A 14,705-nucleotide genomic window follows, 5' to 3' on the forward strand; every position below is an offset into this window, starting at 1 on the left:
GTTTCACTTGGGACCCCTGAAAGTTGCAGCCTACTTTGCAAATGCTTTTCTTGGCCCCAGAAGCAGAGGCACATTTGTTGAGAAGCTATGTTAATTTCTCATTTGTTGAAAAATTACACCAAATAGGAGGAGGCATTACATTTGTGCTAATTCCATTTGATGACTGAGCAGAGGCTCTCAGATGAAGTGAGAGTCATTCCTAGCAGGAAAAGCATTTGATGCTATTTTTTTTTTTTAACATCACGCATCACCCCACATTCTCTGAATGGACATCCTGAAACCGGATCAAAAGTCAGGTAGGAACTTTTTGGCTGATTACAGGGATTTGAAAGGCAAATGTAAAGAAATCCAAACAGCTTGTGAACCTTGGGCTTCCCAGTTAAAACTGCCTCTCCCAAGATACTCCATATATATATATTGGCATCATAGGTCAAAAAGACCCCGACCAAACAAACAAGCAGACCAAAAACCACATACACCCAGAAAGAAAGAAAGGAAAAGAAAAACAAAAAATGACTGCAGGCAACAATTTTGTCCCTGGTAGGGGAAGCTAGCAGAAGAGTCTGGCCTGTGGACACCAGACACCATACCTAAAGAATTTTTTTGGAAGAATGCCTTTGGCAACCCTTCTAATTTGCATTCAGAGGAAACGTTTGTGGCAGCCTCGGCAACACTCTCAGGAGGGAGGAAGCTCTCTTCTCAGTGTCCGCAGGTTCATCCCCAAATGCTCCGGAAATAGCAGCTGCCAGGGCATAGGGAATGTGGTTTGGAGAGCCTTAAAACCCTGAGTAAGCTGGAGATCATGCTTGTGACCTAAAAAGGTAAAGGCTAGATACTCTGATGCCTGTGTGGATGCAGCCTGCTCACAGCAGCAGGATGTGTAAAAGTCAGTCCCGTCAGGCCAGCCATAGGCCCCAGCTGCTGAGTGATAATGAACACGGTTCACAGTGCCTATGGCTTACATGGCATGTGCAGACAGCCTGGCCTTGTGTGAACTTCATGGCCCTAATCATTACAATCCCCTGTCACAGATATTGAAAACCAGAGCTCAGAGGATCCATGACTTGCCAAGTGCCGAGAGCTAGGACCAGACCCGCAGACCAGGCCTTCTGGAGACTCTTCCAATCCCAGGCTGCTTTTGTTTCAAATGGGCCCATTCCTCACGTCCCACTGCTCACCAGCACCTCCCCACCCGCTTGTGTAGGTGAGAAGGAAGAGAGCTGGTCGGGAAAGCACCGTAGCCTGCCTATCTAGGTGGGTTCTATGGATGTTTCTTTCTCATTAGATCGAGCCCTGGCTGCCATAATAAAGTGGGGAGCTGGTGAAAGCAAAGAATGGAAACTAAGTAATGATCTTGAAGCCAAACCGATGGAAGTGCTGTAATAGATTTTCCACAGTTGAAAGGAACATCAGACTTCCCAAAAAGTTTTCATTGCAAAATGCCCACCCAGTTATTAAGGAAACAGGATTAACTTGCTGCATACAGGAGAGAAATCACGCGGTAGTCACATGGAAAAGCAGACTGTGACTGGAATAAGGGTAGAGATTCAGAGCAAGAAGGGCTCCAAATGAGAAGCAGGACACTCTACACCATGTCCGGAGAGGTTTCCAGGGGCGGCCAGACTATGACGACCACCTTCTATTCTGTGCACTGCTTCCTTGGACGGCCAAGGAAGGGTGCACCTTCCCCAGGGACAGGGCAGCTGCTGGGAGGGGAGCCCAAGGTTCACGGGCTTGCTAATTCTTTCCTATAGTCTGTTCTGTTTTCTGTCAGCTGTAAGGAAATACATTCTAGCAAATGACATCCAGTAATGCTTTAATTAACTGCAGTACTTGGTGCTCTAATATGCATCAAGAAATCACTTCCAGATGGGGAAAATGAAAGATGTTTACACAAAAAAGCAGTCCCTTTAAGGAAATGTGTATGTCCCATGGGTACAGAACTTTGAGGGTCCAAGAGGCTATCTATTTTGATAAATACTAGAATGAGACTGGACATTCTTATATAATATAGAAGATGCAACAAAACAGCTTTCTTTATGTACGCCAGCTTTCTGCGTATCCATGTTGCCAAGGCTATTGCTTAAATGGCCCAATGCAGTTCTATTTTATTTTTAGGAATCTGACTTGGAGTAGACAAGAAGTGTGAAACACTTGCCTATACCCTCAAAGCAGTTATTTTGAGAGTTTTCTTCCCAGGGAGGGGAAGGACATTTCCAGCTGTGTGCTTTTGGCATTTCCCTTAGCATCCTGTAAACAGGGAACTAGGTTTCCTCGCCAGACAGCAATTCAGGATGGGCCGGTATAACATCCTTCGCATCAGGCAGCAGCCTCAGACCTGTCCACTAATCCTGCGTGCCCTGCAACTGTTAGGTTGGTCTTGGCTTGTCTGCTCTTAACCCGGTTTGATCTGCATGGGGGAGCCAGATCTGCACGGGGGAGCCACCGCAGTTACAAGAAATCTAGGACCTTTTCTGGGGGCTGGGCCTGGCCCTGGGTCCTGGTCCTTTGTTCTTCAAGAAAGAAAGAAAGTGGCATTTACAACTAATTGATCACAACCAATTATAGATGCCTTTGTTCCTTCTCCACTCCCACTGCTTCACTTGACTAGCCTTTAAAACGAAAGAAAGAGGGTGGCACCTGTGGCTCAAAGGAGTAGGGTGCCGACCCCATATACTGCAGGTGGCAGGTTCAAACCCAGCCCCAGCCAAAAACTGCAAAAAAAAAAAAAAAAGAAAAGAAAAGAAGAAAGTGAAGAAAGTGGCAACAGTTTCAATTCCAGAACTAAATTTGGAAGTCAATATACCCAATTGTGGCTCCTGTTTCACTGTTAAGAGTCCAGAGAACAGAATCTTCTCCAGCTTGGGGACCTCTAAGCCACCTATCAGAGAAATGTGTCCATAATAAAAGTGAATTATTTATTGATTATAAATTAGCAATATTTATTTTCACCACAAAGTGACTTCAAAGTTGTTTCTGTCTTTTGGTTCTTGAAAGGGCTCCAGAAAGCACAGTATGTCTAGCTGAACCACAGAGCTGTCAGCTGCTGCTTCTGTGGGTGCTCCTTTCATATATTACTTTGAAGTGACATTGATAAACAGCTTCTGCTTAGGGTTTGGTCAGCAAAGCAAGAAGCACCCTACTCAGTACAGCGAGAGCCTGACCCTTGACATGGTCTTCACCATCAACACAAGTTTAAAATCGCTGCTGCTCGTTATCGGCAGAATCTTTACCACGTTGGTACCAGCTCAGGTGTATAGTAGTTATGCTTGCTTAGGGAACCAGCAAAATATACATTTATACAAAAGTGCCATAGGAATCCTTCAACAGAGCAAACTTCTCTCTACTGTAATGATTCTTAGTAAGGAGTCAACATTATAATCACCTGTGGAGCTTTTAAGCCTCTATGCCAGGCACCACTCCAGACTTACGGATGCAAAGTCTCCAGGCAGCCATAACTTTTAAAAGTGTCCCAGGTGACTTAGAGGCATACATACTTGTCCCCTGCAGAGAAACACACTGTCTTTACTGGATGTGCACAGTATTCAGTCCCTGTCAATGAGACATTTAACATAACTCTTCCTGACATCTGTTGGTTCCTCGGGGAGTACTAACAAAGTAATAAATCAGGAGAGCAGCTTCCCTGGCTGTGACCACCGACCGTGGAAAACAGCAGCTTGACATCTCAATGATGGTGTGGAGATGTTCAGAAAGCGGCTCCTCATGAATGAACCAAAAAAAAAAGTGTGGATCTGTAAACACAGGGAGTGACAAGAACCAGGTGCAGGAGGCCATTGGCTTTTCCAGCTCCCCGAGGTGGACACCGCTGGCGGGATCAGCTGCACTGTCTGGAGACGGGCCCAGTGCCCTTCTTTTCAGTCAGTGCAGGCCAGGTAACCTCTGCTGAGCTCCTGGGTGTTCTCCCAAGGCCCTCCCTGCCCCTCCTGCACTTGTCTTTTTTTCTTTTTTTGAGACAGTCTCATTTTGTCGCCCTCGGAATGCTGTGGAGTCATAGCTCACAGCAACCCCACACTCTTGAGCTTAAGCAATTCTCTTGCCTCAGCCTCCCAAGTAGCTGGGACTACAGGCACCTACCACAACACCCAGCTATATTTTTGTTGTAGTTGTCGTTTTTTAGCTGGCCAGGGCCAGGTTCAAACCCGCCAAATGTGGCCGGCGCCCTACCCACTGAGCTACGGGCACTGCCTGCACTTGTCTTATTTAGAATCTCTTCCTAATAGAGCTCAACTAAAGGCCACCCCTCTTTCTTCCACCCCCTTATTTTCTTTTCAGTGTTCTCAAGTTTATTTATTTATTTATTTTTTTTTTTGTAGAGACAGAGTCTCACCTTATCGCCCTCGGTAGAGTGCCGTGGCATCACACAGCTCACAGCAACCTCCAAATCCTTGGGCTTAGGCAATTCTCTTGCCTCAGCCTCCCGAGTAGCTGGGACTACAGGTGCCCGCCACAACGCCCGGGTATTTTTTTGTTGCAGTTTGGCCGGGGCTGGGTTTGAACCCGCCACCCTCGGCATATGGGGCCGGCGCCCTACCCGCTGAGCCACAGGCACCGCCCAGTGTTCTCAAGTTTAAATGTGCAATATGCCAGAGCGTGCCGACTAGCAAGAATAGGATGGAAACGAGAAGAAATGAGGCCCAGGATCCAAGTGGGGACTGAGGGACAGAGTCAGGGAGAAAGGCTGGCGGGAGGGCAGGGGAGCAGTACAGAGCGGTGACGTTGGAAACATGAGGTGGGGAGGACGAGTCAGTGTTTCTGGGCAGATTTTTAAACATTAAAGTTTCCTCCTGGATGCTGTCACGCGTCTTATGGATTTTTAGGAAACTTCCTCTGTCCTGAAAACTCATTTCTGAGTTGCTACTTGATGTCCTGATTTCATCCTGAGGCCTGTTATGTGCATTCTGTGTAGACAGAGCCACTTTCCTCCCCAGAGTTCCCCCCAGCTGGTCAACAAATATTCTTCTTCCACAAGAGCTGACACCAGCATTGACTGGCTGTGGCTGTGGTCCTGGCAAACTGAGGCTTAGTTTCTAGTGAACCAAGTGAACGGGGGCAACCACCTGACGTGTTGCCCGTTTTCTGGATTCAGGGTGATTTGAGAGGATGGAAGCCATTCTCTGGGGAGATTCCAACCTGCATGCTCTGCAGAGATCTGGGGGTGGACAGGAGGGGCAGACCGGGGACAGGCTGCATGTTGAGCTGTGCAGGGTTCCCAGCTGGTGTTCAAGGCCAACATTCTGTTCCTAAGGTCTCCATGGACTAAGGCTCTTTCTCAGGATGAACACAGTGACATGTCCCTGGGCACCCCACATCACCTTTGCTGTTTCAGGTGACTTTAGGAGTACTCTGGATTTGCAAATGGATAGACAGGAAGGGGATTAGGGGACACAGGCTTCCTGGGTGTTCCCACAGCTTCATCTGAGGGGAAAGCCTAGGAAATGTTTTCCAAGAGAACTTTCTGATTTTTCTGGACAGAAGGCAACCGCTTGTTGGGAAGTCGGAAGCAGAGTGGGAATCAAAGGAATGGAGGATAGAACTTCCTCACACAGCCCAGTGAGTGCACTCAGCAGAACCTTCCCTCCCACTCAGACCCGGGTCTGCCTCAGACGCCTGTCGGGGATCTTCCGGCAGACGGGACACCTGCTTCTAAGGCCTGGCACGTACAACCCTCTAGGCTGAGGGAGATTGAGGGCATCTCTCCTTTAGAGATTACTGAGAAATGGGAAGAATGCAGGGATTACCTGGCCAAGTCACGAAAAGTACCAGAAACAAAATAAGTACTAGGAAATGGGATTTACATGGAAGAGTGTGCACACTTCCATTGCCTTCATAAAGAAAGGCCGGCTTCCTACACCTGTAATCTGCCACATCATTAACTTAGGCCCTAGAACCAAACCCAGAGGTGCGGGAAGAAGACTCAGCATTCTGGCCGAAGAGGTAACCTCAATAGCAGCAGAGGGAGGAAGGGGAGGGATCCCGACTTCCTCGTCCAAGCTGCCTGGACAGACATGCAGGAGGGAGTAAGGTCCACGTGTCAGAGGTATGACTGCTGTGGTGAGGCCACGTGAACCACCGACAATTCCCCCAGCGAAGAGCACTGAGGAACAGCGTGAACACAGGCCCTTTCACACTGGTCCCTCTACTTCAGGAATCAAAGGTAATCTAAACCACCTCATTATAATGTGGCCCTTACTCAGCCACTCCAACCTGGACAGGATTTAAGACAGGGCATGGGAGACACTTATAAACAACCCAAATGTCCCAGAAATCTTCAAGACTGATGATTTGAGAATCACAGGAGCAGAGAAGAGGTTGGGGGTGGGGTGGGGTCCTTCCAGGGGACTGGGTGCTGAGGGTCATCAGCCAGGGGGGAGAAAGTGCCTGTGTGTCCCTATAGTCTCTTTTTAATTAGCTTCTCCAGTTTGCGGATGCGAGATGACTCCTGTTCTGGTGTTGGAGCCATCAGGGACAGGGAGCCGGAGCCTTCTGCTCCGGAGGGCGGGGTGGGGAGTCTCTGGCGCAGGAGTTCCAGCATGCTGCTCTGCTCGCTCCTCTTCAGCCCCTAAGGGTGACAAAGAAAGGAGGATGGTCATGCATCTGGGCCGGAGTGGCCAAGAGGGGACAGTGCAGCATCTGGGTAGGCTGGGGTTCTAAAAACAACCTAATTACTCTAGGCTGAGGATTAACACTCTCTTCAGGGGAATTACTAGCCCTGGGTAATGCCCTGGGAGAAAGGTTATAGATCGGGGAGAAAGGAGGGCTTGAGAGAGAAGAAAGGGCAGGAAAGGATGGGGGTAAAGGAAAATCCCCACTCTGCATGCCACTCCCGGCACCCCCATCCTCTGCAGAACAGTGGGTCTCAGTGAGTATGGAGTTGTCACAAGAATCCTGACGTTCACATGCCCAGGGCCATCCTCCTCAAAAGGCTTCCTTGGATCCGATTGGCGGGAGAGGCCAGACGCACACATTTGTGAGAGCCTCCAGGAACCTATAACCCACCCTGCCCAGTTTAGAACCACTGAGTGTGAGAAGGACCAGCAGGTGTGGGTAAAACAAGACACTGGGCTAACCTTCATGTCCAGTATCTTCTGGAACGTTTCTGTGTTGCAGTCTGTGAGGAGTTTGATGTAGTTGTCCACAAACACCACCAAGGGTTCATGAGGGGCCATCACAACCTGCCGAGGGAGGAGATAAGAGGGGGCCTCAGGAGGACTCCACAGTTGCAGGCAGGGTCATCTCTCCTCACTCCAGCCAAGCACAAAGTGGATTCTGCAAGATCCCCTCAAGCGGCAGCCCCCCTAAACTCAGAAGTGTCCTGATGGCCTGTTTCCCAAGTTCACTGAATCACCTGGACTTCTCTGTAAAGAATAGACACCTGTGCCCCTCCTCTGAGATTCTAAAACAGTAGGCCTGGCTAGGGTCCCAGGTGATTTTTAAAATACTAGGACCAACCAGTCAGGTACCATATACACTATTCTGGTGACAGGTACACTGAAAGCCCTGACTTCAATTCATCCTTGTAACAAAAAACACTTGTATCCCAGCCAGGTGAGGTGGCTCACACTTGTAATCCCACCACTCTGGGAGGCTGAGGAGGTTGGATTGTTTAAGATCAGCCTGAGCAAGAGCAAGACCCTGTCTCTACTAAAAATAAAAAAATTAGCCAGGTATAGTGGTGCACACCTGTAGTACCAGCCACTTAGGAGGGTGAGGCAGGAGGACTGCTCGCGTCTGAGAGTTAGAGGTTGCTGTGAGCTATGACGCGACAGCACTCTCCTGAGGTGAGAGATTGAGAATCTGTCTCAAAAAAAAAAAAAACAATCCAAAAAACCAAAAAAACAAATAAGAAACACGAACCATTTGTACCCCTTAAAACTACTGAAATAAAACTAACTAAATAAATATTAGGACCATCTGGGAAATAACCACGTGAGAGAGTCTTCTGTTTGAGACATTTTATGAGTACATGGAACCTGGTCCCTCTGTCTTAATAAATCTTTATTCCTAAGAAATGGTCAGTAAAAGGAAGTGTAATGGATTTTCTCAAAAATAAAAATCTCAAAGCTTGGTGCCTCGCGCCTGTAATTCCAGCATTCAGGGAGGCCGAGGAGGGTGGGTTGCTTGAGCTCACAAGTTTGAGACCACCCTGAGAAAGAGTGAGACCCCTGTCTCTAAAACCAGCCAGGTGTTGAGGTGGGCATCTCTAGTCCCAGCTACTCGTGAGGCTGTGGCAAGAGGATTGCTTGAGCCTAAGAGTTTGAGGTTGCTGTGAGCTATGATGTCACAGTACTCTACCCAGGGTAACAAACATTGTATCTTTGAGACCTTGTCTCAAAAAAAAAAAAAAAAAAAAAAAATCCCAAAGCTGCCTATCTTGGAGACTTAAAATCTTGAGCTCCATTTGCCTATACTTATTTGAACTATCCATCAATATGCAGATGGAAGGAAAGGAATGGCTCTGCAATCCTCAAGTTCATTTCCATTTGGTTTTGGAATGCAGTATCTGATATTTTTTCCCCCAGCAGGCTGATTTTGTTTTGAATTCCAGACAATGTACCAACTAGTGGCAAGGAGCAGTTCACTCAGGAATCCTCTGCAAATAATTCCCAAACTATATGCTGTCCTCCCTGGCGAGACAGCTGCGGAAGAAAAAGATTAGGCTGCTATGGATTTCCACAGGCCATAAACTCCAGGTTCAAGCAGTGCCCTCACCTGGTCCCTCCTGCTGGAGTCTGAGGCCCTGCTGCTATTTTCTACTCCTGCCATCGTCCGAGTCATTCCTTTTGGGACACAGGCCTGAAGCACCTGCAGGCCCTAGACCTTAAAGACGGCATCATGGAGGCACCATTTGCTCTCTGGCTTTCCCCCCACTTCCAAATAGGCCCCCTTGGTTCTCACCAAGTACAGGTGGAAATCAGATGCGGATGCTCAAGGCTTCAGACATTCATCATCCAAAGTACAATATTTTGTTAAATGAGGCTTTAAAAAACCCATTTGCTGATTAGATTCAGTTACTACAACATCTGTTCAGAGTCCATTTAAAGCTGCAGAGCACAGACAGCCTCATGTGGAAGGGAGTAATGGATGGCCAGGCCTGAAATCCCTACTGAGAAACAGAGGGATCCCTGACTTAGCCCCTGATTCACAGCAACAATTCCATCTGATTTCCAGTCTGGGCCAAATCATATTACGAAATAATCCCACGATGACAAAAAAATCCACTTGTTGGGAAAAACTACCAATCCCCAAGTAACTGTCTACTGACTGTCCAAAGTACCTGATGAGGCTAAAATCCAGTCCAGCCAAAATGTGGGCAATCTTTTGGGACTTGCGGGAATAGGTCCTACCCTGTGCTTTCAAAACCAAAACTCCTTGGAATAAGTGAGCAAATAAATATGCAGCCTCTTTTAACAGATGCCTTTTAAAGACACACGCCATCACCTTGAGGATCATCTCGGCCCTGGTCATGCCTTTCACAACGATCTTAGTGTAGCTGGCAGGTGCTTTCCTCACCACCTGAGAGCCAATGGAGGGGAGATCGAGCAGCACCATCTTCAGGGAGTGGGTGTCCAGCAGCAGCTGTGGAGGGAAGCAGAGAGTTACTGGCCACTTCCCAGGGACCCAGTGCCTCCTAGACACATGCCAATTAGTGACATTTTCCTGATTATACAATACATTCTCATTGCAGGAAATTTGGAAAATTAACAGAAATATAAAAAGAAAAATATTATTTACAATTCCCATTACCTAGGAAAAACAATATCAAAAAGCCACAAGTTTGTTTTGATTCGTTTTGAGATGCGAACTCTCTCTGTAGCCCAGGCTGGACTGCAATGGTGCAATCACAGCTCTTTGCAACTTTGAATTCCTGGGCTAAAGCGATCCTTCCACCATGGCTTCACGAGGTGCTGGGACTGTAGGCACGAGCCACAGAAACCAGTTAACTGCAGCATAACTCATGCGATTCTTTGTGTGTATAAAAAATTAAATCAGAATTATAATTTATATATATGCATTTTTATCACCTGGTTTTCCCACTTAATATATGAAGTTTTTGTATTTTGTTTTCCCATTTGGCAGTCTTTTAAAAAAAATCATGATTAGGCAGCACCTGTGGCTCAGTGAGTAGGGCGCTGGCCCCATATGCCAAGGGTGGCGGGTTCAGACCCAGCCCTGGCCAAACTGCAACCAAAAAATAGCCGGGCGTTGTGGCGGGCGCCTGTAGTCCCAACTGCTCGGGAGGCTGAGGCAAGAGAATCGCATAAGCCCAAGAACTGGAGGTTGCTGTGAGCCGTGTGACGCCACGGCACTCTACCCGAGGGCGGTACAGTGAGACTCTGTCTCTACGAAAAAAAAAAAAAAAAAAAAAATCACGATTACCGTTTTTTAGTCACTGCACTGCATTGCCTGCCTGGGCAAGGGAGTGAGACCCCCGTCACTTTAAAAAAAAAATCATGATTTTTAATGGCTGTAGTACAGTACTCTGTGGGGGTGTGTGTGTGTTTATATAAACTTTAAGATCTTTCTAAACAGAATGCACCTATTTACACATCTGCCAGCAGCGCAAATTCACTCTCATCAGCACCACACAGTCATGAAATCTCACTTATTCATTAGGCAGAAAATGGTAACTCGTTATGGCTGTATTTTGAATTTCTCTGGCTGCTAGCTAGTGATAATACAGGAGACTGAACCAAACTTAAACACTGTATGTTGGGAACAATCTACCTTTTCTTGTTTGTTTTGGTTACCTTGGATGACAATTATCTAGAACAGTGTTTTTCAACCTTTTTTATCTTGTGGCACACTTAAACCTATAGTAAAACTTCCAGGGCACACTTAAATTATGTTGATCAAAAAAACGTAAAAAAAAAAAAATACCTTTTTTGATTTATTTATTAACATAAACAAAATGCACCATCATGGCCAGAAAACAAAATAACATTATAATTTGTAATAAAGAGATAACAAAACTCCTTAAAATACTTATTTATTTTTCTGTTTATTATAATTTAACATTTAATTAGATATCTGAGCTTGCCTTTTTTGGGACAGGCCTCACTTTGTCACCCTGGGTAGAGTGCCACGGCATAAAAGATCACAGCAACCTCAAACTCTTGGACTCAAGTGATCCTCCTGCCTCAGTCTCCTGAGTAGCTGGGAGTACAGGCTCCTGCCACAACACCTAGCTAGTTTTTTTGGTAGAGACAACATCTTGCTGTTGCTGAGGCCAGTCTCAAACTCCTGAGCTTAGATGATCCACCTGCCTCAGCCTCCGAGTGCTAGGATTACAGGCGTGCGCCACTGTGCTGGCCTAAGCTTGACTTTTTTTTAGAGTATCTCCGTTGCAAGGTTGAATTTTGTTTTTTTTTTGTTTTTTTTAACATTTTTTATTTTTTTTTTATTTATTTTTATTTATTTATTTTTTGTGTGGTTTTTGGCCGGGGCTGGGTTTTAACCCGCCACCTCCGGCATATGGGACCAGCGTCCTACTCCTTGAGCCACAGGCGCTGCCCTCCTTGAGCCACAGGCGCTGCCCGCAAGGTTGAATTTTGGACAGGCATACTCTTAAATTTTGTGCCAAGGATTCTAGCTGTCATTGATTTTCATTTTAATATTATTCATTGCAGAAAAGCTCACTTCACACAAATATGACATTGAGAATGAAAGTAATATTTCTATTGCTTTTTTTTGGTAATACTCGGAAATTCACCCTTGAGTGATAACCAAAAGGTTGTAATATCTGTTGTTGTAAATATTTTAGCTGAAATCCTCTGTCATTTCTTTCTTTTTTTAAAAAATTAAATCATAGCTGTGTACATTAATGCAATTATGGGGTACAATGTGCTGGTTTTATATACAATTTGAAATATTTTCATTAAACTAGTTAACGTAGCCTTCATGGCATTTTCTTAGTTATTGTGTTAAGACATTTATATTCTACATTTAGTAAATTTCACATGTACCCTTGTAAGATACTCCATAGGTGTGGTCCCACCAATTACCCTTCCTCTATCCATCCTCCTCCCTCCCCTCCCCTCCCTGTCCTCTTTCCCCATATTCTTGGGCTATAGCTTTCATATGAAAGCTATAAATTGGTCTCATAGTAGGGCTGAGTACATTGGATACTTTTTCCTCCATTCTTGAGATACTTTACTAAGAAGAAGATGTTCCAGCTCCATCCACATAAACATGTAAGAGGTAAAGTCTCCATCTTTTTCTAAGGCTGCATAATATTCCATGGTGTACATGTACCACAATTTATTAATCCATTTGTGGGTTGATGGGCACTGGGGCTTCTTCAATGACTTAGCTATCATGAATTGGGCTGCAGTAAACTTTCTGGTACAGATATCTTTGTTATAATGTGATTTCTGGTCTTCTGGATATATACCTAGTTGTCATTTCTTATTTCCATTAACTCTTCCTCTTCTGTAATATTTATATTTGCTGATATACACACACTTATGGAGATTTCCCACCTAACCCAGAGATGTTATGTCAAGTGTAGGGGCAAGAAAACATTTTTCAAAATTTGTGTACAATAAATCTAAAGTTTGTAAAATTTGTTCAGTAAGATTTTTACCCCATTTACATCTTTTCACTAGTTCAGACATTTCTACTGCATTCTCTTTTAATCCTCTCCTTTTAGAGCAGTAATTTTTCTCTGAAAGCACTAAATTTATCTGTAGATGTGAGAATATTGATATTTTCATGATTTGCCTGCATATTCTTATTAAAAGTGTTCGGGCGTTGTGGCGGGCGCCTGTAGTCCCAGCTACTAGGGAGGCTGAGGCAGGAGAATCGCCTAAGCCCAGGAATTGGAGGTTGCTGTGAGCTGTGTGATGCCATGGCACTCTACTGAGGGCAATAAAGTGAAACTCTGTCTCTACAAAAAAAAAAAAAAGTGTTCAAACACTAAAATAAATCTGAAAGAAATTAACTTTATTGCATCAAACCTCGTCACAAAGTAAATTGCCTAATTTAGAATACTGCATTATTTATTTATTTATTTTTTTTGAGACAGAGTCTCACTACATCACCCTTTGTAGAGTACCGTAGAGTCACAGCTCACAGCAACCTCCATCTCTTGGGCTTAAGCGATTCTCTCGCCTCAGCCTCCCAAGTAGCTGGGACTATAGGTGCCCATCATAATGTCCAGCTATTTTTTTGTTGCAGTTGTCATTGTTGTCCAGCAGGCCTGTGCCAGGCTTGAACCCACCAGCCTTGGTGTATGTGGCCGGTGCCCTACGGGTGCCGAGCCAGGATGCTGCATTTTTTAAAAGGTTGATACTTCCTCTTTTAATTCATAAAATCTTGATAGGACTCTTCCTCGAGATAACTATCTGCAAATGAAAGCCGCATGTGAGAAGCATCCACTGAGGAACATAATTCTACAAATAATCTTGATAGCAATGACCTGCTTTTTACACAATTAATAATTTTAATAGTGTTATCTAGGACCTTTTATAATTCAGACACCAATGATTTTGACACTAGAACTTCTCTGGGTAGAAAACAGTGTGTAAAAATAATTTTTGGATTTTTTTTTTTTTTGAGACATAGTCTCAAGTTGTCACTCTGGGTAGAGTGCCGTGGCATCACAGCTCACAGCAATCTCCAACTCAGGCTCAAGTGATCCTCTTGCCTCAGTTTTTCTCTTTAGTAGAGACAGGATCTCACTTTTTGCTTAAGCTGGTTTTGAACTCGTCAGCTCAAGTAATCCACCCACCTCAGCCTCCCAGAATGCTAGGATTACAGGCGTGAGCTACTGTGCCTGGCAATTCTTAGATTCTTTTAACAAATCCGTTTAGACCTCTGGACATAGATGGGGTTCCATCTGTACAAATACTTATGCAGGAATCCCAAGACAAGTTATTAGTATTAAAGTAATTTTCAATCAAATAGAAAATATCTTGGCCCCTTGTTGTTGTTTAGAGTGGTTGAAAAAATAAAAACTGTTCCGGGCGGCACCTGTGGCTCAAAGGAGTAGGGCGCTGGCCCCATATGCCGGAGGTGGCGGGTTCAAACCCAACCCCGGCTAAAAAACCAAAACAAAACAAAAAAACTGTTCTATGATTTCTTCTTTATGGACAAATCTACTGAATGCTAAAAGTTGAGGTTTACCACTGATATCAATAGATTCATCCAACTGAATTGCAAACATGTTTACATCTTTGAGGTGAAATATTACTTGAAAAGCTATATTTTCAAATAAATGCTTAACACGCCAATAAACTGCATTATTTGAAAGTAGAATTTTAAAAATTTCCTTTTCTTATTCTTCTCCAAATGTTGGTTTTACAAGTGCACAGCAGGCAACGGATTCTGCTATTGTATGAGATTTCATTTTCCTAGCTACGATTTCTGCAAGGTATAACTCGCTTCTTGTGCTTTATCTGATATTGTCGCATATTTGGTCCGTATTTTTGCTTGTTTAGTATTACTCAGTGCAAGTCGTTTGAAATATTTCACTGGCTTTTTAGACAAGTGGGAATGTCTGGATTGTAAATGTCTCTTTAATTTGTTACGAACGATAGCTTCGTTTGCTAATGTTTTGCCACAAATTACTCAAGTGGGACATGGTAGATTTCCTTTACTATATATAAAACCAAATGACAAATAACCTTTACTATATTAACGATTAAGTATTTTTAATTTAGTTGCTAATGTACTGGATGAAGCAA

At 44.7% G+C, this 14,705-nt stretch overlaps 1 protein-coding gene across 7 annotated transcripts in view; it reads right to left on the minus strand.

Moving 5' to 3' along the window:
* Positions 1-4,574: 4,574 nt before the first annotated feature.
* Positions 4,575-14,705, minus strand: part of VPS53 (VPS53 subunit of GARP complex) — a 204,325-nt gene continuing 194,194 nt past the window's right edge. For all 7 annotated transcript variants that reach the window (XM_053568540.1, XM_053568542.1, XM_053568545.1 and 4 more), the window contains 3 exons: positions 9,460-9,597; positions 7,089-7,193; positions 4,575-6,580 (listed from right to left, as the gene is read on the minus strand). In XM_053568540.1, the coding sequence (XP_053424515.1) occupies positions 6,410-6,580; positions 7,089-7,193; positions 9,460-9,597 (414 nt within the window). In that variant the 3' untranslated portion in view covers positions 4,575-6,409. The remainder of the gene's footprint in view (positions 6,581-7,088; positions 7,194-9,459; positions 9,598-14,705) is intronic.

The sequence above is a fragment of the Nycticebus coucang genome, chromosome 18, assembly GCF_027406575.1.
Source record: "Nycticebus coucang isolate mNycCou1 chromosome 18, mNycCou1.pri, whole genome shotgun sequence".
Taxonomy (NCBI): domain Eukaryota; kingdom Metazoa; phylum Chordata; class Mammalia; order Primates; family Lorisidae; genus Nycticebus; species Nycticebus coucang.